Source organism: Trachurus japonicus, chromosome 16 (genome assembly GCF_045865225.1).
Source record: "Trachurus japonicus isolate A0001 chromosome 16, Traja_1.0".
NCBI classification, from domain to species: Eukaryota; Metazoa; Chordata; class Actinopteri; order Carangiformes; family Carangidae; genus Trachurus; species Trachurus japonicus.
Window position 1 is genome coordinate 17,696,093 of NC_140922.1, and position 26,863 is coordinate 17,722,955.

The following is a 26,863-nucleotide window of genomic DNA, read 5'->3' on the forward strand; positions in this document are numbered from 1 at the left end:
TCTCCTGTGAAACAGAGAGGGGTGATTGGAAACATCAGAGGGAAAGAAGAGGATCAAATGCATTAGGGACACAATGTCATGTTTGCCTCTTTAACCTCTGAGACGGTGCCAACTTCACCCAGAAAAGCCCCAGACCTGGGAATCGAACTTTCTTGCTTAGAGGCAACAGTGCTCAACGCAACACCGTCCCGCCACATGCGCCCTCAACATGTAAAATCCATCCTCCGCGCCCTCTTCTTTCATTCTTTCATCCTTTATCCCTGTTGTCCCTATTTCTTCCTTCTTACCTTCAGAATGAGTTAGGTTATGTTTGCTATCACAACTGTTATCCCTACTTCCCTACTGTGTTTGTTATTGTGACCAATGTCACTGTCGTGATTCTTTAATTTCTTTCCTTATCTCTGTACTATTACCATCACCACACTACACTGCACTCGAACTACACACACGCACACCTTGTGCACATCTTGTGTATCCATTGCTGTCTATTGTGTTGTTTATCTTGTTTCACAATTTAAAAAAAAGAGAAAAAAAACATGTAAAACTAAGACACTCCCATGAGCTGGCATATTAGCATGCTAATAAGCTAACTAATGTGTTTACTGTAAGCATGTTAGCCTGTTTAACATCGTAATGTTAGCAAGACGGTTAGCTGAGATGACTCTAAATGTAGGATAGGGGAGACTGATGGTTGTAACAAAGGGATGGTTGTAACAGCAGAGTTATGTGATTAATATCATGTTTAACAGGAAGCCAGCAACACTCTCACAAGTATCGTATAAGGAAGAATGCGCAACACTCAAAAAAAAAAGAAAGAAAGGGGAAGAAAAAAGTCAAGAGGTGCTCGGATGTAGAGAAACTCCTAAAAACAGGAAGCAACACTCAGTTTCCTTCGTATAACTTCCACACACTTAAGAAGACAGCCGTCACAGTGAGTTATCAAACTTTTTTCTTCCCCCTTTTTTTTTGAGTGTTGCATACAGAGGCAGTTTGAAAGACAGCCTTCATCCCGCCCCCTGGATTGAGCCGAGGTCTACCGGTCGTTGCCAGACTATACATTTTAATGATTTCGTCTGGCTTGTCAGGCTACATTCTTCCTTCTTTTTGAATCAATATGTGCACCCACCCCCTCCCTGACATTGCATGTGAATTTGAATGGCTGTATGAAGAAGTGTGTAGCTTTTACAGCTGAGAAACATTTTTTAGGTAAGAAACTAATCTTTTGGACCAAATCTAAATTTTGATAAGCAGTGAATCTGATATTGTTAAAGTTTGAATTAGATAAGGATGAAAGGGCAGGCTCTTTCCTGGAATTTTATATGGATTATGAGCTGATTCTGCATGACCCCTTTCATACATGTAGTAGGACCATTCATTGGCATTATCAGAATATGTTCTTTAGGAAAGCTCTTGGATCCACAACACTGACACTGTTCTTCATTTAGCCATCAGTGATGGGTTCTTTTCGTTCATACTGAACCATAGGAAGATGGTTTAGTGTTGCAACATGCACAATAAACTTACATAGACGCGTATTTTGTGGTGTGTGTTCAGCTCAGTTTTTAGTTTTCAATCTGTTACAATTGATGGCCAGGTTGTGTTACAACCTTCCCTGGTAGTGGGGTAGGTTGTAACAGTGGCACTCCTTGCATTTCACATGAAATCCAGTGAACAAATCAGAAACCTAGGTGTAATTTTCGACGAAGACCATAACTTTCAAAAGCACATTTCTTATATTTCCAAAATTGCCTTTTTATCATTTACGGAACATTTCTAAAGTTAGATCACTTTTATCTGTACAGTATCAGACTCTGAAAAATTGGTTCACACATTCATTTCCAGCTGTTTAGATTACTGCAATGCTCTTTTCTCCGGATTAACAAATCAATCACTTAACAAACTTCAACTCATTCAAAATGCTGCAGCCAGAATTCTAACAAAAACAAATAGATACGATCACATCACTCCAGTTTTAAAGTCTCTCCATTGGCTCCCAGTCAAATACAGAATTGATTTTAAAATCGTACTTGTTGTTTTTAAATCTCTTAATGGTGCTGCCCCTCCCTACAGTATGTTTCTGACATGCTCACTCAGTATACACCTGACAGATATCTCAGATCTTCATGTAAATCTCTCCTCAATACCACACATACATTCAAAATCAGCTCAAGGTGCTTTTAGTCATTATGGTCCAACACTGTGGAACTCTTTACCCATTGAACTCCGCTCATCTCCCACTATATTTTTTTTTAAGTGTAATCTTAAAACATATCTGTTATCACAAGCTTTTAATTCGTTTTTTGTTTGCTTGTTTGTTTGTTTGTTTGTTTGTTTGTTTGTTTGTTTGTCTTAACACACTGGCTTCTGTTTTAATTTTTTGTTTTAGCATGTACTCACATGTATTGCATCTTGCTTTTATTCTGAAGCACATTGAGTTTATGCTCACCATATGAAATGTGCTATATAAATAAATTGACATTGACATTGACATCAAATAATAAATTCTATTCTATACTTTAAGAAATTCAAGGCATTGGTAATTGTAGAAGACTTAATGAGGGATGTTGTGTCAAAATTTGAGAGCTAAAAAAAGACAGTGTTACAATCATCCCCGGTTTCCCCTAACCCATCAGCAGCAAAGGAAATGTACCTTTAATGTAGTAACCTTTATTTATCCAGGTAAATCAATTGATTTACAATGATTACCTGGGCTAAAGGGTTCTTCAGGAAGAACAAACTGCTTCAATAACTTTCATGGTGCTAGCATTACCTACTGTACATCAACTGTGCAGCAACATTAGAGGCAAATAAAATATTTACATATAAAATATTAAATCTGACTAGACATCAGATTCTCAATGTTAAAGGGTCATGATTGAAAATATCATCAGATTGCCTTGGACTGAATCCTGACCTTCCAAAACACATTGTTAACAGTGACATTAATCAGTGTAACTGGTATGAGCACTATGCAGATGTGTGACGGATAAAGTCATTTAACCACAACTACGCCCATATGAGAGCATCAACACGGTCTTTAAAACTCTGCTGGAGGAATCAACAGCATTCATTCAAAGTATATTTCTTGTTTTGGGCTTTTCACAATGGTGTCACAGAAGTTACACATCTGTGTCTTCAGAGCAGTTTCCACTGTTTTACAAAAAGTCATTATTTCAGGTTCACCACCTATAGTTCAGGTAACCATTACCTCACCACGGTTCCACTAAAACAAACTCAGCATCCTACTCATTGTAAATGCCACTGTGATGTTTGACATGTTGTGGTCACGATCTTGTTCAAATAGTGTCAACTCATAAAGGTCATGAGAGAGTGAATGTGGCTTCACTCTAGTCAGTTCTTGTTTTCCATTGGCTAATATCGGAAAAGCTCTGCCTTGTACTGTGTCTTCTTCTACAGTGAAAGTAAACCAGTGAGTTACTGTAGTGGGTTGAATAAAATGGAATTACAGTCAACTTGTGACTTAATGGTTTCCTTATTGTTCAGCCAGCAACAGAGCCCCCTGAGAATGTGGTCTCAGTGTCTAAACTGGGGATTTTGGAAACAAAGGGGGAGTTTAAGCTTTACAATTAAAAAAGTGTTTCCCTTGGGTGTGGTGGTGGGGGGCCTTGGCTGAGCAATGGTAACCAGCTAGAACCGTCGCATTACAGAGAATATGGAACAAACAGGTAAAGAAGTCATATTTTTAAGTCTACACACACACACACACACACACACACACACACACACACACACACACACACACACACACACACACACACACACACACACACACACACAGTCTTACAACTTCAATTATAGTGCTGACTTTTGTCTCTTGGAAAAGTAACTCAGAAATTCAAATTCTTGTCTATCTTGTTTTTGTTTTTTTCATTTAACTTCCTCTTTTCTAACATTTTAACACACATTCATTTAAATACATTCATCATTTGACGTGACTGTATGTGCATTTTTAATTCCTGGTCGTATCCCGTCTGGCAGAACAGCTTTTGCACTAATTAAACAAGGCATTTACAAGATTTGTACACAGATTTACCTTTAAGTATTTCCAGCTGCATTTCTGATGGTGAATCAACAGGAAGTTATCAAACTGGCAGTGTTACTTATTTCTCTGTCACTCTCACTCCACCTTATGACCTAATGATTTTTTTTCCTCTGCTCTCCTTGATTCTTTAAGTGTAACATTTTCTTTCTACATTACAAACGTGTGGAGAAAATGAGTGAATAGAAAATGAAAGCGATTAGCCAAAGTAGGCCGGTCGAGTGCCAAGAAGAGGAAGTCTGATTCATTGTGAGGCTTCTCCAGTGCACAAATGAGTTAAAACTATGTGCAATTTGTGTATAAATATAAGCCTGCAGTGGAACATTATACTGTAGTTGATTATACAACATAGTAGTGATGGTGTGGGCACATCTTAATAATGGCAGGTGTCAGGTTTGTCCTGTCTTTCACTCTCTTGTCCGATCTGTTGCAGATTATGAAGCATGTTAGCACAGCTACATGCCTCGTGGTTGGCAGTCACTGACAAAGCTCTAACTTGATTAAAATAAAGTAATTATACACAGATGATAAAATCTTGTTCAAAACAGACTTACATTATAAATAAACAATAAATAAGTAAATAGAGAAATTGTATGAAAACAAAAACACCCCCCAAACAAACAAACAAACAAACAAACATTATTTATCCTGTGTTCAGCTATGTTGATAAAGTGAAATGGAGGACTTAACCATAGACATATGATCATCATGGATTTCCTCCACCAGATGTCAGTCTTGTAATATTGACAGTTGGTCTTCTAAGCACTCGGTCTTGTGATGTGCCTGCATTTCCTGCTTCCAGCTCATTCATTGCAAAACTCTACCGAGTTAACTCCTGAATCCGCTTTTAAGAACAATGACCCACCCAATGGATGATTCTTCCCATCCTCAGTCGAAAGGTAAGTTTGATTATGTATTTAAGTCTGCACTATTTCATTTTATTTATACAGTCTGATTTTTTTTTTTTTACTGATCCAATTTTTAAGGGCCCTCACCTCAGCCTGAAAACCAGACCAATGCATAGAGCTAATGCCTGAACGTTTTTCTTTTCTTTTCTTTTAACAAACCGTGTGTATTTACATATTTCAGTGACAAAAATAAATTAATTTGAGTTATTATTTGGCGACAAGATCACAGATTATCTTGCATTCTTGCATGCAGTGCTGCCATCTTGTATTATCTCACTGTGGTGCATTTTCCCGGGGATTTTTTTCTGATCAGCATTAACAATACTATTTGGATAAAATTAGATTATTAGTACAATATCGAGTTTACACTACAAATCCAGTAGCCAACATCGTTTTTTTTTTTTTTACTTTAATCTAAAACAAAACAAATGAAAACCATAATAATGTCATCATTATTGTGTCTCCTGTATGTTCAGTTAGTCTACTTTGTGTTTTGCTGCTGCTTACCCGGAACAGGTCTCTTTTGTAAATGAGACCCTGGGTCTCAATGAGATTTTTACTTGTATAAATAAAGGTTAATAAAAAATAAAATTAGTAACTTCATTGTTTTTCATTTTCCAGTTGAAGGCAGCCAGGGTGCACACGCCCAGGAGAGTGGGTATGTTTCTGTCTCTTTTCTCTTCAGTGGCAGTGATGGCAGCCATTTTGTTTCATGTTTGTTTCTATTAATTCAACATTTATATCTTTCTTTACAACAGTGAAGGTGGCCTGTCCTTCATCATAGAGCATGGGCCCAATATTGATTTCGGTGAAGAAGTTTTACCTGCAGCAGATAAACACAGTGTCAGACCCATTCCTAAAGAGGAACAGGGGGTTTTTGAGTGGTCCGGTATGGGAGGAGAGATGAAGCTCCAACTATCAGAGTTTGGACCTCTTCCTTATAAGAACGTGAAGGTGTGGTCCACGATGGCCCAGACAAAACCTGAATCACACTCTGTGGCTGCTGTGGTTCAAGAGAACAACTTTCCACCACAAGCTGTGTTCGAGGAAGCTGTGAACACTTCACCCGGAGCAACACCCACTGAGGCAGGAGCAGTGGAATTAGAGAGCTGCATCATGGACCCAGGAGAAAACCCAGTGAAACCCCACGGCCCACCACTGGTTTGGAAGCGTGTGAGAAATGGCAGCCCCCGCAGGAAAAAAGCTGTGAGGAATACATGGAAAGGTAAATGTTTTTATTGATTTTAAATTGTTGCTTATGCCACTTCCTCATCATCTATTTCAATTCAATACAGATCTGACATTAATTATCCTTCAATGTTCAGTTTTTATCAGTGATATTGTGGGAATTTATGTGTATTACTGTAGCAATAACTGGCTACATTATACTGAATAAATAAATACAGTAAAAATACTGGTAAAACGGTTTAACATTGTATCTCATTTGTGCTATCCAGTAATTGTATGGTACTATTAATTAATAAAAAAAACAAAAAAAAACTAGATTTTGTTTATTGACCTTTGACAAGTGTTTATTTTTATTTTTGCAGTGTGCATTTTAATGACACTTTTGTTCATTCCTGTTGGGGCCTTTCCTGGTAAGTGGAAAAGTAAATTTATTGTTTCTGAGCCATTTGAACAACTTGATACTCATATTTTTCTTCTGTTATAGCTCAACAGCCAGGGAACCAAAAGCGTAAGTTAGGTCCTTTTGTAAAACTGTTTTGTGTTATATTTCAAGTAGAACCACAAGTTTTCTGAAACATGTACTACTTATAAATGTTTTCCTCTCTTTGTCTGACCACAGTAAAGTGCTATGCCTGCAAGGACGAGTACAAATGCCCTAATCTGATGAGCATATATGAGCGTGGTCATGATGACGTTCCTCTGTACTCGAAGGACAACGATGAATTCCCAGAATGCAGTCCAGTCTCTGCGCCTCTGCCCAAGAAGTGCACCGTGTGCAAAGTCCAAGAGCAGCTCTACATCGTTTGCGCAGGGGACGTAGGAGAAATTGAGGTGGACACCCATGATGGATCAGGAATTACAAACATCTCTGCTGTCGGTATGCCATGAATTATATTAAACATGTCTCTTATGATGATCAAACATCAAGGTAATTACTGAGCTGAAGTTTTTCAAATTTAGAAAGAACAAATAATGCGCCGCCAATAAAATGGACAGTTAATTGTAAAAAACAAAACAAAACATAAAATTATATTAAAACAAACAGAAAATTCACACTCTGGGTCTCATTCATGAAACGTGAGCAGAAACAGAACGAATTTGTGTGTAGACTTGCACACACATTTACGTGCATTTCCGCATTCATTAATATTTCATTAACAAAATCTGCACCTGCTATATGCTCATCACCACTGGAACACTTTTATTAGTATTGCGCGCTAGTTACGTAGCCTACACAACGCAGGTGACTTTTTGACTATTAGTTTTAACATGGCAAAAGTTAGGAAGTATTTAAGAATCGGACAGATTGGCTGCGGCTGAGTAGTGAATTATTAATATAATCGTTCGTTTCCGACTAGTGAGACCAATTCTGTTGCACTGATGCCACAAAAGAAGCCATGCCTCCATCACGTTTGGGGACTTTCCAGCGGGAGACTGCTGAGCCGCATCCCGCATCATTTCGTCCCCCCATGACACGCAGGTGAAGCAGGAGTGTTGCGCTATTGTCATGATACTCACTCACGTGTCATCGGTGCCATAAACTACTCGCGTGGGCTGCGAAGTCTCCATCTGATGATGTGCTATAAGCCACAGAAACTTTCATTCCATACTGTGCAGATTAATGCGATGTGTGTGTGTGTGTGTGTGTGTGTGTGTGTGTGTGTGTGTGTGTGTGTGTGTGTGTGTGTGTGTTGCTAAACACTGTGGAATAGCCGTGCAATAGCGCAGTTGCCGCTCGTTTGGAGGATGGAGTTGTGAGAGACTGCAGGTTCATCCTTTAACCTGCCTGTATTATACGTGTCGATGCCAGTGACGCGCCCTTCTGCAGCAGAAAACTACTGGGGCTGTGAAGCCTCCTCCTCGCGTGGCTGGTGTGTGCGCGTATGTGCGGGTTTCTTTTCTTTTTTTTTTTGTGCAACCGGGCTCCTGTCAACCGAGGACACTTCATTCACGGCCTTTACCCGCCTCCAGTTCAGGCCTTCGATTTACAGTCGCTGTCACACCACTAGCTAGAAGGAAATAAAACATGTTTTCTGAACTTCACTTCACCCAAAATGACCTTGATCTCCGCCTCGTCTCTCTCTCTCTCTCTCTCTCTCTCTCTCTCTCTCTCTCTCTCGCTCTCTCGTGGTCAAATCTATCTTCCTGTTTTTTTTCTTTTTCTTTTTGTTGTTGTAAAGTTCAAATCCAGGCCCAGATTCACAAACTTTTCATGAATGGCATTCACTGTCTTTCAATATTTAATTTTTTAAAACTATTTTTGATTAAAAAATGTCCATGTGCCTGTAGCCTAATGTTGCAAAAATAAACAAGACTGGATAGGGTGGGTTCATATTTTAATGTAAGTGCATTGCAGGTGTTAGGCCTACTGTAGGCTATACAGTACAACTGTTAATGCTGTATATAGGATGTGACTAAACCTGTAAGGGATACTTTAATCTCCCCTAAATAGATTGTGGCATCATGAAATCAAAATTGAAACTAAAGGTTTTATGCATTAAACCATGTTTGATCAGTCAGTGGAATTCCTGTTGTTTCTTCTGATTCCTTTCTTCCTCTTTTTTAGATGAGGGGCAGCCATTCAACCGTGCAGACACTGGACTGACTCCCAGTGAGTACTCACAAAAACAGCAAATGTTAACTTAAATAATATTGATTATGATTTGATCACATGATCATAATGTGTTTCATTTTGCAGGTCTGATTTGGACTGTGATGGCTGCGGCTGCAGTATTTGTGATTCAGAGTGTAAGTGTGAATCACACAACTACACTCAACACTAATCAGTGGCAGTGCTATTCAAAAGATAAAATGATGTGTAACTTGGGTACCAATCTATTTTCTTTTTTATTTCCTATCAGTGCCTCTGAAAAGGTAGGTGTCATTTCTTTACTAAGCTCATTTCTGTTTACAGTCAGCAATCAAGTACAAATCACTCATGCATTTCCCCTCAATTTACAGAGTCTTAGTTTAACTTCAATCTCTGCTGTTGTTAAATATTATTTTCAATTATGATTCCCAATGTACTGGGCTGACCCTGAGAGCTCATAGTGACTAAGTTGAACAGGTGGCCTGTGTACCCTGGCCTTGCTCCAGCACTGCACTGATAAGGGATGTGGACAATATGGATGCCTTACTCTGTTTTTTCTTTTCTTTTTTTGGCAGCAATGAAGAACGGCATGAAAAGAGGACCAATAATATGCTTAAAGTGATGTTCACTGAAGGCAGGACCTTTCAGGGAGTTGGTTCTCCATTGTAAAATTATTTTCATTATTTACTGCTGTAATTTTTCACAGATTTTGTATCTTTTTTATTAGATTGATTTATCTAGGATCATAGATCAGGGGTGTCAATCTCATTTTAGTTGAGGGGCGCAATTTGATATCAAGTGGGCCCGGCCAGTAAAATAATGACATAATAACCTAGAAATAGCAAGCACTCTAAATTTTTCCCTTTGTTTTAATGCAAACAAGTACATTACTAAGATGCACAGTTAATGAACTATCCTTTTGTATTTGTATTTGTATTTATTTTATTTTGATTATAAAAAATCAGGGGACAGTACATATCAATAGACACTTTCATGTAGATTTCATGTAGATCATGTAGGATTATAGCATCAGCTAATTTCCATCCTTTGTCCCTAGGCTAATACAGAGATATACTAATAGTAAAAAGGTTAAAAAAAAAAAAGTCCAGTAACAATAGAAGTGACAGGTACAGTAGCCTACATCATAGACAGAACATTAATTTCAACAATATTATGCCTCTTTTGTCTTCTATATAATTTTCACACTTGAAAAATGAATCACTGAGCTGGATTGGACCCTCACGCCACATGTTTGACACCCCTGGGATAGATGTTTTGGTCCATTTAATTAGTGCTTTTAGGTTTTTGAACATATGCAGGCTATTAGAACTTTACTGTAGGCTATGTATTTTGTGGTTCAAATTATATTTGTATAGCCTACATGTAGTGACAATCTATTTTATTATTTACTAATTTGTGTAAGATACAATTATCTAAAATTATAGCCTTAACTTTTGATTGACTACATTGATACATTGATTAATAAAAAATGACTAAATGTTCATGGTTATTTCTGTCGTTACTAACTGACACTAACTGGATCATAGCATAGATATTTTTAACTTGAGTTGGAAAGGTTGCAATATCAGGGTGTCAAAATATTATAATATTATTTTATAAGTCCAGCCTTCAAATTTTAAAGTAAGTAGCCTATAGTAAAGGTGTAGCCATCAGTGTAATAAATAAATAAATAAATAAAAAACTACAACAATCATGCATTATAATTAACATATTGTTTGTACTGCTGCTGGCCTGTTTGGGTGTGGTAGCTTCAGATCTGCCACTGGGAAGTGATACAAATTTGCCAGAACTGGGTCACACACACACGCACGCACAAGCAAACCACACAGAGAGCTCCCACGGGCAGGTTACTGATTAACAAACACTGCTCCTTATCGGTCTGGAATGGATCATACCAATTAGTCTGTATAGGTGGAAACTCTCTCTCTCTTTTCTTTCCAGGTAGAATTTCTGCCTTAGCGAAGGAGAAACATGTTGACAAGGAAAATATTTTACAAACGTCTTGTGCTGCTCTCACCACGAGTTCCGTCCGGAAACATGAATGCAACATGCACTAAAAATAAAACACCCCAAACGACTAGTCCACCCCATATTTCGCAACATGCCTGTGAGAGCTCACCTGGTTGTTTGCTCCCGACCAGCAGTTGAAGGAGACACAAAATGGAGGTGACGCTACCTGGCTGAGGAGGAAGTCCAGCGGCGCTCAGTAGCCTACTGTTCAGTTTTTTCAACTTTTAAAAATTATTATTGTAAATGTGAGGCTATAATACTAGTTATATCAACTAAGACGTAATGAAAAAAGGATTCAAAATGTTTTGGGCGTTGATAATCGCCGCTTTGGTGGCAACAGGTAAGTTCGCATTTCTTTTTTTTCCCCCAACAGGGTGGGCCCTCTTCCGCGAGGAGTCTTTAGAGAAATATTATGTTACTTTTCTTCCACATTTCACGTTTCCCGAGTCTTCTCATTTTGTATTATTTACCTGTAGTAAACCACAGTTGAATGAAATTTACATCAATACTGTCAAAAAACGAATATTTTTTAGCTGTTTGACGTATCCTCTTACAACGACTGGTATTTCATCATGAGTAAGAATAGAAACTGAACCAAACCATTAAAGGAAACGTAGCCTATACAAACGCAGAAAACACAGAAATATGCAAAACATGTATTCAATGTTTTTACAGCTTGGTTACTTTACATTTTATCTAATGTTGCTATGCCGGTCATAGTCTTTTTTTTGTGCTATTGTAGGCCTGCAGGCCTGTATGTATGTGTGTGTGTATATATATTCATTAATTTAGACAGCTTACACTCAGAAACTAGCTTCCAATACTGAGAACAGTCAGTAGTTTTCTTCTTTTGACAATCTCCTAATTCCACTATATGAATTGATTCACATTAATGTGTTTAAAATAAATGAACAAATATCACAGTTTAAATTTTTCATTTCATTTATTAATCTACAGTGCATTCCCATATTGCACGTTTTTATTTATAAAGTGTAAAGAATCATTTCTTTGTTGTCTGATTGCAAAAGTTAATGTCATTGAATATGCCTGAAACCACACAACACATAACCTATGGCTGTGCTGTGTCATAAAAGCCTTTAGTAATGGTGGTGAGGGGGAAGTCCGGTTAAATCAGAGCAGACACTGCAGCCAACAAGTGAGCCTCTCCAGCAGTACATGGTGGGGACGTGGGGCTGTTGGTGAGAAATTTTCACTGGTGGGCCATCTGTATTTTTGTTCCTTTCAACAGAACACCAAAACCATATGTCAAGCTTGGTGTAAGCAATTTGTGTTTTCTCAGAGAAGCTCATGTGTGTTGTCATGGCCCGGAAAAATACAAAGGTTGCATGAGGTGACTCATCCCACTCACTCTCGGTGATACTAGTCGTAGTGGTAAAGTAAAATTGTTTGCTATGTACCACATGCTGATGGTAATAATTACAATTATTTATTGAATTTATGAAGTATTAATACCATGAGTAATATAATGGTAATAATTATCATCCTGTACCACCAAGTGTCATCTGTGTAAAACTGAAATGTTTGCTATTTCCTTCCAGAGTCCACCATGGGCATTTCAGTCCAGTGCCCCACCAGGAGGTACATTGTCATCCTCTTCCAGCCCGTCACCCTCACCTGTAACTACCAGACAACTGCGCCTCAGGCTGCTCTTGTCCAGTGGACGTACAAATCATATTGTCGCGATCCCGTCCAGGCTGCGCTGAATCCCAGCAGCGCAGAGAACGCCCTGGCTCAGAACAACCCCAACTACGACCCCAACATCGAGTGTGCTGACAGCCAGAGGACGGTGCGCATAGTGGCCTCCAAGCAGGGCCCCAGTGTTTCCCTGGGACAAGAGTACCAGGGCCGCAAGATCAGCATCATCAACAGTGAGTTGATCTAAACCTACACATGTATAAAAAGTGGGTGTGTTTATTTGTCAAGGTTAAGGATGTCACAATTACTTGTTTTTACAATTAACCGTGGTATTAAAGCAGAAGTAAGTGGTCCGGTCGTTTTCGCTAATGCTGCGTTCCAGGCAGGCTTTTGAAATCGTAAATTACAGCTTCAAGTCACAACTTACGACTTTGTAGCGTTCCAGGCAACCCACTCGTGTTTTTCCGACCTGTTTTACCGGTGAAAGTCACTATAACGGCCACTCGTAACTTCCGACCGGTGAACTCATACCAGATCGAACTGGTACGACTTCACAGGTCGGAAAAACACGAGTTTCCTTGAACGCACCATAACAGTCCTCGTCCCTACGTCGCCACATTCACGGCGTTCCATTGGCTGCACACACAGCCCTGCATGCCGTTCTCTCTCCTCATTGGATAAAAACTGTAGGATACGATAAATGTTTTCTCTTCGGCTCAGAGCAGAGCAGAGTGACTGACAGACCCGTGTTTCAGTCCAAACACTCTATGTAAGTGATTGCTGTCGGAAGATATAACTATTTAAGACTTATATTAACACAAATATATCACTTACTTCTGCTTTAATTAATCGTAAAGATCCATAAATACTGTCACTTTCCAAAAACGATCATGTCAGAACCATATCACCAGATCAACACAACTTGCACAAACGACAACAAAGTTACACAACAACCTTGTTTTCGTTTGTTAAATTACGTTAATGTCAATTTGGTAGGCATTCAAGTCTAAGTGTGTCATTTGCAGTAAAAAAACAAAAAACAAAAAACGATTAAACTGAAACAGCCTGTAGATGTTCCCCTCAGCTTAACACTAGGGCCTGGCTGAGCTGCTGTTTTGTTATTGATCTTTGTGTCTTACTCAATTTTCCACTTCTGACTCCTTACACTAATTAAGAGAGGGATTCCCCTGGACCCCCCATGGAGGAATGTGGTTTATACTTCTACAGAAGCAGCTTCCCACCATAGCTCACGTCATTTATACTGCCACAGTGCATGTGAATTGACACTGCAGTTCAAACTGTGGCCTCTGATTTGACTATACAGTTGAATTAACAGCACAGTCTCAACACAAAATGAACTATTAGACTGCAATGCTTTGAGCTGGGTTGTCCTGTTTTCTATTGCCATTTTTTGTGTGGAATTGTTCAGTGAAATAAAAGCAGACCTTGTTTTTTCATAGTATGGATGATGTGTTGGCATATGAAATATTTTGACCAGGAGAAAGCATGGCAGATGAGAAAAGCCTCTTTGTCCAGATAATCTGCATATTGTAATGTACAATTCATTAAAGGTATGGTTTCTTTCCTTTGTGGTAGAAGAAAATGACACACATTCTGTATTGTGATGGAGGTGTCTTGTAAACGCATGTGGGATAGGCCAAACTGGCAGGGCACAGAAATAGAAATGATCCACTTACAAAGACAAAGACATGCATTCTGTATTTGGATATTCAAGCAGAGAGAAGAAAGCCTGGCTGCATCTGTACTAGTGTCCAGACTGAACTGTGCCAGGTCTTAGCTCACATTCCTATGAGTCAGCTTGTTGACATCTGGTCCATATTGTGTCATCTTCACTGTTTCCATCACACCCACTCAGTGGCAAGTTTCGGCGAGGCTTTATTTCAGTCAGCGATTCACCCAGGCTGTTTCAGAGAATTATGTCCTCAAAGCTCAAACACACAAGCACACACACACTCATACTCACACTGCTGTGTAATGCTTTATAGTAATCGTAGCAGTCTTTATCTACACCCTTGGCCTTCTGGCTTTTAATGATCAGCCAGAACATTACAGACCATTACTTTTCATTTTGCCTCATAAAAATGAGGAACATTAATCAGAGCTCTATTTTTATAAATATGTGAAAAAAGTATGGACTAAATAAAGACTCTGTACATTCACTGCTGTGCAATTATCAAAATAAAGGAAAGCTGAGAAAATAAAACACTATGCTATAGATTAAAGATGTAGTGAGGCTGCAGAAGAAAACACACACTGGATTTAACTTTCATAACATTGTTATAATAGAGAATAAAAATAATACTTCCAATGTAAACGACAAATCAAACATGTGTACTTGTTTGTTTTTCCCCTCAGATGCAGATCTAAACATTGCACAGACAGCCTGGGGCGACAGCGGTGTCTATGTCTGTTCTGTGGTCTCGTCCCAGGACCTTACAGGAAACGGCCAAGACTACACCGAGTTAATTGTTCTTGGTAAGCATCTCTTCACAGGCGTATGTAATGACATCCTTATATGTAAATGCTGAAGGTTTCCTGCTCGTGGTCTAGTCTCTGCTTCTTCCTCCCTCCTACTTGTCTTGTCTTAACATTTCCCTCCAGTACACGTACATGTGAGGAATAGACATAGCTGAGGGCAGATGTTCACCAATGTTGGCCGGGCAGGTCTTATAAGTGTTGGAGGATCTAGTGTATGGGCAGAGTTACAGAAAGGACAGAAGACAGTGGTCAGCAGCTGGACTCAGAAAGAGTCATGTTTTGCAGGCAAACCAAAATCATGGGGCACTTTAAAGTAATTGTGGCTTTATCTTTCTTTCACAGAGAGAAAGTCAAATACTACTGACCTCCTGCCTGGCATTGACTTACTGGTCATGGAAGGTAGTACAAGGCGCTTGATGTAACTCAGACATGTTTTACTCCTACACTAGACAGGTATGAGGGAGAGGGATGTTTAGTTGACAAGGAGATGTGGAGAATAAAACATAGCATCCGAACTGAAATGCTTGAAGTCACTCGGCTTTCAGGAGTTGTTCAGTTGATCTCAGGTCAAGAGTCAATTTCATGACCAGGGCATGAAAAGAACATGAAAACATCCTGATGTGCAGTGAAAAATTAACAATAAGTTTATGTGAAAGCAACTGCTCTGCTTGTCATACACCTACATCCTTTACTTTCTCCACCTCTCACTCTTCTGTTGTTTCTCCCTTTTAATGTGGCTCAGCTCCCATGTGTGACTTTCAGTCCAGATTACATATCGTCTGTGGCTGCAACAAAAGGGCATTCAGCACAAATTTCCTTATCAGTGTACTCAGCAAAACATAGTTTCTTTTCCCCTCTGTGTTTTGCTAATCCATTCTCCATTATGCTCGATTCATTTTAACAAACAGTATCTTGCCATTCTTTACTGTTTTTTGTTTTCATGAAAAGTGACATGTGCAACTAGAGTGAACCTGCAGACTGAAAACATACTTTGTTTATGAGATGAACCAGCTTTACCGGTTTCACATGGGAAAAGATCCTAATTAGGACTTGTGCGAACATGCTCTGTCGACATGAAATGTCAACACACTGCTAACCTGACCTAGTGATTTTAACAGATTTTTAAGCAGAGCAGTAGTTAGCCTGGGAGTGACGAGAGTGTGTTGCTCTGAGAGTCTAGACTGACTCAGTGAAGCCACAAACTTCTGCTATTTTCTAATTCGGTGTTTTTCAGGGGCACTTTTTCCATCTGTTCATTCACATTTTCTGTTCAAAGGGACAGTCCAGCCAAGGTTGAGTTCCTGCTGCTGATATCTACATCTAGACAGCTATATTAGTTGTAGGTCTGAAAACTAAAAGTATTAAGTTTGTTGCTTATGTCCTTTTTGATGTAAGGATATGAAAGGACTACAGGGAAAATATGCCTTTTATTTTTGGACCCATGTTCCCTGTAAAAAGTTTAAAAAAATGTTTGTCTTTGATATAAATGTATCTAATCCTGGTTGATGCAGACTGGCTCCTGGTTGTTCTGGTGGTCATGGGCTTCCTGCTGCTGCTGCTGCTGATTGGGATCTGCTGGTGCCAGTGCTGTCCACATACCTGCTGCTGCTACGTCAGCTGCCCCTGTTGCCCAGACCGCTGCTGCTGTCCCAGAGCATGTAAGTAATAATAATAATAATAATACATTTTATATATAAAGCGCTTTTAAAGTACCACTTGTAGTCTTTCTTTCATGGCATGTACAGTTGTCTGTCTGCTGGGACGACCTGATTGGAATTCTGTGATTCACTCAAGTCACTGAGACCTAACACATCACATTTTAAACTCCTAATATGACATTATACTGTTCTGCTAAAACACCTGTGGTCATTATTAAACACTGTAACTCAAGAATTACAGTGGCAATAGAGACCATATGCCAGCTTGAGTCAGGGTGAACTTTCTTGTCCCCTTAGGGGAATTTGTCTTGGATGTCGTGCTACGTTACGTTGCTTCACAGGGCAAGAAACAGTCACATAAAAACTAGTCTCGCTCGTCAGACCCTCCTCCAGAGAAGGAGAGTCTGGCTGGTCCGCCTATGATTCTGCGATCGGAGAAAAAAACGCTCCGGCCGTTTGGAATTCTTTCAACCAGTCACAATCGTTGTGATCGGCACCGTAGCAACGGTGCGCTCACCGTTAAAAAAAAAAAAAAAGTGCCAAATGCTTGTGTTCATTGCATATTGCTCTATTGCACTAGTTTTTAGCATTGTTCAACAGCTTAATAGAAGCTGGAACTAACTGTAATTTGAGACAGTTTGTTTTGCACTTTTGCACTTTGGTATGCACAATCTTCTTCCTGATGGGAGAAGTTTATATTCTGAGGTCAGTGGGTGAGTAGCCTGATGCATCAGCCGCTTATTTCATTACATTTCAAAAAGCGTCTGAACCTGAGCCATAGGGATTCGTTTGCTTCCGGGAGGCGGTTGCTTACATTTGCTTTAACTAATCGCTGCTGCTTGGTGGTCACGTGTGCTATACACCGGTTAAGCTCATAGGTTAATCTTGAGCGCTTGAGTTCAACGTCATCGCCTTCACTTACCCGTCTGTTCGCTGATTGGTCCGTCCGCTCTGGCGGACGGAGCAAACCGAAACGCATTGCTAGTGTCCTGACTACATTGTTGAGGCAAATGAAATTTGCCGGAACCAGTAGGCGGCGCTAGCCTGGCTAGTGGGTGAGTGGAGTCTGAGGAGATTTTTGTTGCTTGTTTCATGACTGACTAATTGTACAGATTCTTTAAGGACTCATATTGTTTCATACCAATAATCTTCATAGCTGCTTTGTGCATATTGGCCAATCTGTTTTTCAGTTGTACTATTAAGTTGCCAAACCAGGCTGTGATTCCATATCTGAAGAGCTTCTCTAAAATAGCTTAGTAGAAAATTAGCATGATCTGATTGCTAATACCATACAGCAGTGATCATCAACTGGCGGCGAACCCGGCCCGCCGAACCTTCCAATCCGGCCCGCGACCGAGTTCTAATAGCTTACTTATGCTTAGCTTAAGTATTATATTTCTCGGTCTCTGTTTGTGTGCGCCTGTAAGTCAATGCGCTGGGACACGGAGACACGCTCAAAGTGTTTGTGTGTGCCTGTGAGCCCCTGCACTGGGATTAGGAAACGCAGAGGTACCCAAAGCACCGTGCATGAAAGTTTAAGGAGCTGGCTAATGTGTGATGTAAGATGTCGTGCAATGAGGAAGCTGAGAAAGTGAGAGTACAGGATAGTCAAGCACCGATATGGTAGGTGATTTACTCTTTGGTTGAGAAATGATTCATAGTATCACATGAAACACACACACAATATGAATGTAGCGTTGCAAATCATGGAACTACACTAGAATCATCCACCCATCCAGAAAAAAAGGACAGTTGTTAATTCTCATGTCACCTACACATAACATGGACTGTAATGTTTTTGTTTCTGCCACAAAAGATTTAAATGCAACTCTTGAACTTTTGAAAATTCATGTTTGCTCTCTTGTTGAGGGATATTTAGAGGCCAGTCATGTTTGTGTGGTAAATACAGAGCTAGGAAATGGGCGAGGAAAGAGGGGAGATGGCTCTTAAAGTTGATAAAAGCACATCTGTAGTTCACTTACTTGAAAATTATATTTTATGTAATCCCTGGGAAAACATCATTTGAATTGACAAGCTGTGATTTGGACTATTTGTCAGTTTCCTGACTGCTGTGTGCTAATTTCTGTTCCTGAAAACCCAACATCCATGTGCGTCATATACACAGTTATGTTTTTTTTTAAATTTCCCTTCACTGCAGCTAACTCTCTTCTGTTCTGTTTCCCAGTGTACGAGGCCGGAAAAGCAGTGAAGAAAGGTATGGCCAGTCAATACGCTCCCACACTCTATGCTCCCAGTATGTATGCTCAGCCAGCGTACAGCGGTGCCCTAATGAACAAGCCTGCTATGCCCCTGCTTCCCCTGCCCAATGGAGCTGGACCCCCACACTCCCAGAACGGTTACGGTCGTGAATACGACGGTGCCAGCTCAGGTGAGGCTTACTCAGATGAAAGCAAGATGAGTCCTCTTTTGTGAACAGATGAGTCACTTCTGTATCAATACTCATCATACTGAACTTGAGTGAGCACGATCCGTTAAGATCTGTTAACTGGAAACACAAGCGTCTTAAAGCGCTCAGCTGATTTGATGAGTTCTTGCCTGAATTTGCTTTGTTTGTGCAGTTGGACACGGCTCCCAGGTGCCTTTGCTTCATGACCAGGAGGTTGCTGGAGATCACAGTGAGTAAATGGAGGGGGGAAAGATCACACAGACACTGTTTGGTATTCATGTGGGTGGGGTATTCTTTGCATCTGAACCAAAAAACCCACACACTCAAAGAAAACGGTCCAGAAAAGTAGCGTCACTCAGGTATGTCCTGTGTGGTTTGTCACTGTAATAAAACTCAAACAAGCTGGACCTGCCACGCCCTTTTCCTTTTTCTGTGATTTGATGTTGACATTTCTGTTCCTAGCAGTTTGGTTGCTTTGCACAACATATGATGTGATTACATTCAAATACAGCCATGTATGATGATGTTTCTTTTTCAGTGATATTCTACGTCTTCCAAAGCAGAGCTTCCCACAAGCGCTGGCTGTTGGCCATATGGCCTGTGTAACGTCTTTGTGGGTGTCCATTGTCACTCTGACACTCTGCAGCCAATAAGGATTGAGTATTCACCCAGACCATGGTGTAATGCACAATTAAGTACCACTGCCTACATTAATGGCTATTGTTTTTTAAGTATATATGAATTTTCAATTATAATAAAATACAATATTTTATAGATACAGATAGATAGATAGATAGATAGATAGATAGATAGATAGATAGATAGATAGATAGATAGATAGATAGATAGATAGATAGATAGATAGATAGACAGATAGATAGACAGATAGATAGATACTTTATTAATCCCAAAGGAAATTCAGGTTTTGTCAACTGCTCACACAGAACCAGTCACACATAAACAATAAATAAATGCAGACATATGTAGCTAAAAATGAATAACTAGTGGTAGAACCACTTGGCATAAAAACAGAGGTTATGTAATGACCATAACATCAGTAGAACCCTTTTTAGAACCTTAAAAAAAGAAAAGTACAGAAGAATTCCAGCACTTCTGCCTCCATATTCACCCCAACACCACTTGTCTACTCCTCCTCTTCCCCTCGCCTCCTCCCATCCCCCCTCCCACTCAAACAGAACAATCTGATAGCTTGAGGGACAAACGATTTCACATATCTGGTTGTTGAGCAGTTCAGTGACCGTAGTCTGTTACTGAAGCTGCTTCTCTGCTGGTTAAAAGCAGAGCACAGTGGCTAGTCGCCATTGCTCATGATTGACGCCTGCAGTCCAGGTAGATGGTGAGATAGTTTTTCCTGCAGTAGTGGGGGCTGATTGATGTTGAACGCGCTTAAGAAATTGAAAAAAAGAATCCTCACAGCGCAGCCTCCCTCCGAAAGGCAGGAGTGGGTCGGATGGAGGAGGTATAGGACAGCATCCTCCACCCCTGTCCTCTAAGCAAACTGGAGTTGGCCCTGGGCCTGCTGCACCTGTTACCTCAGACGGTGCAGTACCAGCCTCTCCAACAACTTCATTACCTGTGAGGGTACTTTCCCCAGGTGCATGCTCAAGCTGACAAATGATGTTAAACTGAACCGAAACCATTTGCTGTGCTTGTACTGATAATAACCACAAGTTACTCCAATCACCGCCGACTTCATGTAAACAAATGAGAGAAACCGATTGGGGGTGTTGGCTGGCTACTTTGTGCCTTAGTGGAAAGCCCTGCTTTAACACCCTTATTATTTCCGCCTCATTTGTGTGAAACCCATGTGGGTGTTGTATTGGACCTTATATGCTTTGAGTTTGCATATTAAGTTAAAGCTGTTGCTTGAGTGTGGGGGGAACTCAGACCTCATGCAGAACCACTCATGTTGAACAGACTTGTTTTAAACTCGACTTATATGAACAAAATGATAGGCACAGTTCACCTGCATCAGGGTATTTATGTAGCATGTTGTCTAGTGCTAGTAAAGGATGGGATCTTATTAACAAGTAATAATTCATAACAAGTTTGTTCCAAGAGTTGGGGCAATCTTACTTGAATCACTTGTATGAGCAAGACAGGTTTGAGATAACGTATGAAAATGGCCTCCGATGATGCTCAGTGATGATGATGAGGCTGCAGAATCTGCAATCTGCCCTCACCCACTCCCACTCTCCTCTTCTCTACAGCTCGCAGTGGGTATCGTATCCAGGTGGACCCTGATGGGAATGCCACACGTGCCATTTACTATATGGAGAGGGAGCTGGCCAATCTGGATCCATCAAGGCCTGCCAACTACAACCGCTGTGAGTGACCTATCACAGTTACATGCAACTGTGCTGTGGAGTAGAAACACTGAGCTGTTGACATGACAGACAGTTGGGATAATTTTGGTATCTTAAAAGGGATGAGTGTGAAATGTTATCAAATCCCATTCCCTGAAATAATGATTGAAATCAACATAATAGTACTTTTCAGACAACTACTGTATATGCAGCAACTCTGCACGTGTAAAATCACAACTGAAACAATCAGGTTCGTTAAAATCCCTGTCGTTGGTTTCTCTCAAAGATGATGAACTCTGTTTCACTTTTCAGTCATTTGTATTCAGAAATAATTTTCTACAGAACTAGAGACTAACAAATCAGGCCAAACTTAAACTTTCAATTATTGCCCATTAGTATTGTGTATTTTGTGTTTTGATTTGGAAGAAACTGTTGTATAAACCACGATATAAAATGTTTTTGGACTTTCCACATCCTTGAAGCAGATACTTTGTTGTTTATTCTACCCTATACTTACCATCGTCTGTGTTTTCTCCCTCAGTGGAAAATATGAGTGAAGTCACTTCCCTTCATGATAGCTCGGATCCTCGAGGCCGCGGTGGTCGTTCCCAGCCTCCACACTTGGCCACGGTCTATGACCGTGATGAAGCTATGAGCACCATCAGCAGCGTTTCGCAGCAAGGCCGCCATCGTGATGACTACCCACGCCGTGGTGGAGGCTACATGGGAGACCGTGCACGCGCCCGCTCTATGGACAACCTCGACGACATCGGACGTCGCTACGACCGAGACAACTACCGACGCCAAGATGAGCCCAGAGGAAGGAGAGGGTGAGTCCTGATTTATCTCTGAGCTCGTCTCTATTACTTAACTTTGATGTATTATCCCATTAGCACATTTTGATTAACTATTATATAAAGAAGAGATAAATGAGTTTGGAAATAAAATTTTTGGGCTCCTGACTGTGACCCAGACTGACATGGATTGTTGTTTTCCATGCTCACATACCGTAGTTGGTCCCCTAAAAAACAAGATATACCTTTCATTATATATAATCTAGTCACCTAATCCCAGTTACTTCAAAACTAATTAAACCTTGAATGGTGAATCATAGTAACTACTGGACCTGTTCAGACTAGGTGTTAACATGTGTCTCAGATGTAGGAGCTATAACCCACCCAAGACTTATTGAAAATGCATGTTAGATCTAATTTAATTCTGCACTTGTTGCCAGTTTTGAGTCAGGCCTAAGGCATTGGAGAATGTATTGTCTTTCGGCTAGAAGTTAAATCTGGGAAATAAAAAACGTTTAAATCTTCACTAATTCAATTTTCCCCAAAAGGAAGGCAACACTTTCTGGTAATGTTCTGGTAATGTTTCTGCCCAAGTCTGTAAGATGCGTCGTTGCAATAATGATTGCATGATAAGAAAACACCTGATATACAGTACCTTCTTTTCTTTTCATATTCATAGTGATACTTTCTTTTGCTGTGGTCTTTGCGTGCAAAGGTTCAGTTGAACATGTACTTTAAGAATTCTCAGAATGAAAACCTCAAGGGTGCTGGGGTAATATAAGTATATGATATTAATATGCAGCTACTCATGTGTCGCATCAAGATATTATCATGCTTAAACTCATTATTTTTATATATTATATACAGTGCCCTTTATTAAATAAATAGTTTGAAGCATCTTTTTGTTACTGCAGGGATTGGAAGGTGGATTGAAAGTGAAACCCCACATTGGAGAATTGTAAACAGTTTTTGGTAAAACTTAGAAATGAATTCTCAGAAATAAGAGCTGAATGGTGGGTGGGGGGTTCCCAAACTCATTTGTGACTGCATGCTGGTAATTGCCGATAGATGGTTTTTTCTAGTCTGTTGTAGTCTGTGGTCAGTGGAGTGAGACTGAGTGTTAGCCCTAGTGCAGCTGAGCTACATCACAATGTCTTACATTGCAAAAGTGACTCTGCAGCATGTGAACTATTTCTATGGCTTTTTCAGCCAACATGAACTGTTTTTCAAATGTATTTCCCAGGAGTCTTTGAAACAGTCACTGAATTTGGTCTCCACACCAGTTCAATTTTTTCTGACCTCAATAAGACTTTAAGAGCTTCAAAACATGTTAGAAATGAATATTATACTGTATACTACGCCAATAAATATAACTTCTACTTACTGAATCAATAATCAAATCATACATTCAACTTTTTAAGGCCAACAAAAGTATTCTAAATGCATTTAGATGCATTTACTTTCTAGATTTGCTAAATTGGTTGAATTTAGATTTCCATCCCACTCTTTAGAACAGTCTAACTCTGCATGTTATTGATGGCCAATAGTGTAAATATTTTATTTTAAATGTTAGTTTATATATTTCTATTTCTATTTTATTTAAAGTATATTTTGGGGCTTTCATGCCTTTATTGGATAGTATAGTTGAGATAGATAGGAAATGGGGAGGCAGAGATATATTTTGTCATTTCCAAAACATGTTCACCAGTTTCCTAAGTAGCTTCAGCTTTACTGTAATATACTACTCTCTATAGTCTTTGATCTTTGCTGTCTGGAACTCACGTCGGCCACAAATTAAAAAGAGATTATTGTCTTTTATTCATCAGAATGCTTTTATCTGCAGTTCATGGCCAGTTGCCAGTCAACCTGATTTGGTTTTCACCTAAACAAAAGTTGTGGTATAAACTGGGAGTGACAGCAAAGCAGTGAGGTTAAAGATGAACTTTTTCCTGGTTTAGACTCGATGCAGCTGCAGGTCTAATTACAGAGAAACAGCCTTTGTATGTTTATGGTTTCCCTAAATGTGCTTTATCTCTGCAGCTCTGATGATGGGTGGAGCAGCAGTGCCCGCAGCGGCCACAGCCGGGACTTTGATGACCGCCGGCGTCGAGATTACTCCCCCGTCAGCAGTCGCAGAGGAGAAGGAGGAGACTACGGTGGCCTGGCGGGGAGACGCAGCCGCAGCCGCGACGATCTGATGGAGCTGGAGAGGGATCGCCGGCACGACGGCGGTGCTCGGGGCAGGCGAGACGATTACGACGACAGCTTCCTGCGAGAGGCCATGGAGAGGAAGAAGATGGGCGAGCAGCAGCGGGCGCGCAGCCGCGAGCGCCTGGACAGTGAGAGTGACCGGTCGGATCGGGGGAGAGCACCTCGAGGGCCCCCCCCTCTTCCTGTGAGCCCGCCCTCTGGATACCCGGGTCGCCGTGATGACTTCCCACCTCCCCCACCACCCCCGTACAGTGATGATGAAAGTATCTCATCTTCAAAGAAAAGCAACCTTCGCAAAGTGAGTAACAGCAAAACGTACATACATATGAGGAGTTTCAGAGTGATGTCAACTCTTCTGTCTTTGGTTCCAGTCAGAGAAAAATCTGGGCAAAAATAAGGAATAAAAACACCCCCACACATTTAACAGAAAAACCTGAACGTTAGAATTTTAATTCAGGGAGTTTTATTGCAGGACAAAGGTTTTGTACCTTCATCTATCAGACTATTGAACAGCTGATCTGACCTGGCTTGTGTATGTTTGTAAGTGTGTGTGTGTGTGTCTTTCTCTCTTTTAACATTTGTTTTTGCTTTTTAAACATTTTAACATTTGTCTTTATTTGGTTTAAATATGCACTGTCGCTCTTCACAGATGAAGTTACTAATGGAAAAATAAAGTTATTTTAATTGAATCGACTGTTATAGCTAGTGCACCAGTTTTATAAAGATGCACCTAAGCTACATGTCTGTGTTACCACTCTCGATCTGCCAGAACCCAACGGTTTATTTGTTTGGCTCATGTGTGGTGACGGGTGAGACAGAAGTTCACTGAACTCAGTGAGAAAGAGTGAAACCAGAGTGACATGACTTTTCATTGGTGGCAGGATGTACTCCAGGTTTACCAAGAATAACCTCAGTACAAACAGGAAGCCAGCAACACTCAGTGTCCTTCGTATAACTTTAGTAACTCACAGGTACAGGCGAGTAAACACATAGGGCGTATTCACACCTGCTTTGTTCAGATTCAGCAACTAAACTGATACAACTGTTGCATTATTTAGCCCAATGAAAATCCACCATGGTCCAAACCGCGGTTGAAGCCCAGACCAGACCAAATCCGGGTCTTTTTCTGTGTAGCCCATATTTTCAGCCCTAATCCGACCCTCAGATCCATATATTGGTTTTCTGTGTGCGTCTCGCCTTAGATTTTTGTTGAGGCGTAGTGTTTGAGCTTGTGTTGTCCATATTTTTTTTTTTAAGGAAACATACTTCAAGTCTTAGCCAAATAAGATTTAAATCTTTACAGATATTGCCAGCCTTTGTCGCTAACATCTGATTGAGGCACCTCAAATGTAACTAAACCATGAGTTTTGTTTGGTTTCCCTTGGTTCATACCTAAATCGACTCTACTTTCTTATGTTTACAGAATGGAGCTGTGAGTCGGGAGAGCCTGGTTGTGTAACCATGACGTGAACAACCTGTCCAGTGAAGCAGCTGTGGTGCATTTTTGAAAAAAAAAAAGGACCAAATGATTTCTAAGACTGTAAATATTAGTCAGACTGACGATTTTTTATATTTGCATAATTTACAGTAAACCTCGTCACGAATTGATGCTGAATGTGTATGTATACTTTTCTAATAGGGAGAGGGTTCATATATGAATTTTTATGTGCCTTTCCATGTATAAAAGATTGTGGCTGCCACAAGTGCCTTAGTGTGTACAGACTTTTTCAGATAGATCAAATTGTTGCATAATTTAGTTGAAAAGATTTTGTGTAAACATGTAAACATTTTCCAGCAGTGCTTTAAACATTCATAGTTTCACTCAGCTGTTATAGAGGTATTGTGGTTTATGGGTTTTTGTGTTTGTCTTGTTTCACTCTGTGTTTTTGCTTGTGAAGAGTAGTTTTTATAAGACAATCTGTGGCTTTTAGTTAAGTTGACTTTGTTCAGTCTCAGAAAAAAGTGTTTTTCAGTACTTACATTTTATTTTCGTTCCTTTTTTAAATATTGAATTTAAGGTTTTAACCTATGGTGTATTGTACAGCCTAGCGGTAGCAGGCGCATAATATGCAAATGTTCATTTTGATGTGATGAAACCTAATTTTACAATAAAGGTCTCCATCGTCAGGCAAGTCGTTGTATTTTACTTGCAGAGTTTGACCACTAGATGACACCATCTTGTTGGTAAGGTGTAGAAGAGATGATGGTAAATACCCGTTGGATCCTGTGAGATATAAATCAGCAGTATGTGTGATAACAGAAAATCAAAAATTAGACACAGATTGTATATAATTATTAAGTACATCAAATGTCAGTGTTGATCTTTTAAAGTCACTCAGCCTGGACTTGGTCCCTATCACAAAACAGGTAAGAAAACATTTTCAAAAGTCCGTCACGGTCAGAATTCAGTATGCAACCACACTGACTCGTGACTTGTTGTCTGTTTCAGGTGCTCTGCTCTCTGTTAGTGTTCGTCTCCACTTCAGTGAATGAGGTTTGTGCTGATCTCATCTCCGGTTTACCACACCACCAAG

At 40.1% G+C, this 26,863-nt stretch overlaps 2 protein-coding genes across 3 annotated transcripts; both read left to right on the top strand.

Annotated features, from left to right (window-relative positions):
- Positions 1 to 4,901: 4,901 nt before the first annotated feature.
- On the top strand, positions 4,902 to 7,044 carry LOC146972272 (uncharacterized). The gene is made up of 4 exons (XM_085802552.1): positions 4,902 to 4,959; positions 5,590 to 5,626; positions 5,727 to 6,193; positions 6,776 to 7,044. Exons 1-4 carry the CDS (start codon positions 4,917 to 4,919, stop codon positions 7,042 to 7,044), a joined length of 816 nt encoding a protein of 271 aa, XP_085658678.1. The 5' UTR covers positions 4,902 to 4,916.
- Positions 7,045 to 10,906: 3,862 nt separating this feature from the next.
- lsr (lipolysis stimulated lipoprotein receptor) lies at positions 10,907 to 26,461 on the top strand. Of its 2 annotated transcripts, XM_085802300.1 has the most exons (11): positions 10,907 to 11,117; positions 12,337 to 12,666; positions 14,810 to 14,929; positions 15,275 to 15,331; positions 16,444 to 16,590; positions 18,776 to 18,979; positions 19,170 to 19,226; positions 21,229 to 21,345; positions 21,866 to 22,154; positions 24,159 to 24,627; positions 25,753 to 26,461. In XM_085802300.1, the coding sequence occupies exons 1-11, from the start codon at positions 11,060 to 11,062 to the stop codon at positions 25,786 to 25,788; spliced, it is 1,884 nt and encodes a 627-aa protein (XP_085658426.1). In that variant the 5' UTR covers positions 10,907 to 11,059; the 3' UTR covers positions 25,789 to 26,461. The 2 variants fall into 2 exon arrangements, with proteins under 2 accessions (XP_085658426.1, XP_085658427.1); XM_085802301.1 differs by lacking the exon at positions 15,275 to 15,331.
- The last annotated feature ends 402 nt before the right edge of the window (positions 26,462 to 26,863 follow it).

What these genes read in the sequence shown, in the direction of transcription:
- LOC146972272 (XM_085802552.1), top strand. Translation starts at nt 4,917, where the DNA reads ATGACCCACCCAATGGATGATTCTTCCCATCCTCAGTCGAAAG. An exon ending in GCACACGCCCAGGAGAGTGG is followed by an intron (nt 5,627 to 5,726) that starts GTATGTTTCTGT and finishes TCTTTACAACAG; the next exon opens with TGAAGGTGGCCTGTCCTTCA. An exon ending in TGTGAGGAATACATGGAAAG is followed by an intron (nt 6,194 to 6,775) that starts GTAAATGTTTTT and finishes GTCTGACCACAG; the next exon opens with TAAAGTGCTATGCCTGCAAG.
- lsr (XM_085802300.1), top strand. Translation starts at nt 11,060, where the DNA reads ATGAAAAAAGGATTCAAAATGTTTTGGGCGTTGATAATCGCCGCTTTG. An exon ending in ATACGACGGTGCCAGCTCAG is followed by an intron (nt 18,980 to 19,169) that starts GTGAGGCTTACT and finishes TTGTTTGTGCAG; the next exon opens with TTGGACACGGCTCCCAGGTG. An exon ending in GAGCCCAGAGGAAGGAGAGG is followed by an intron (nt 22,155 to 24,158) that starts GTGAGTCCTGAT and finishes TTATCTCTGCAG; the next exon opens with CTCTGATGATGGGTGGAGCA.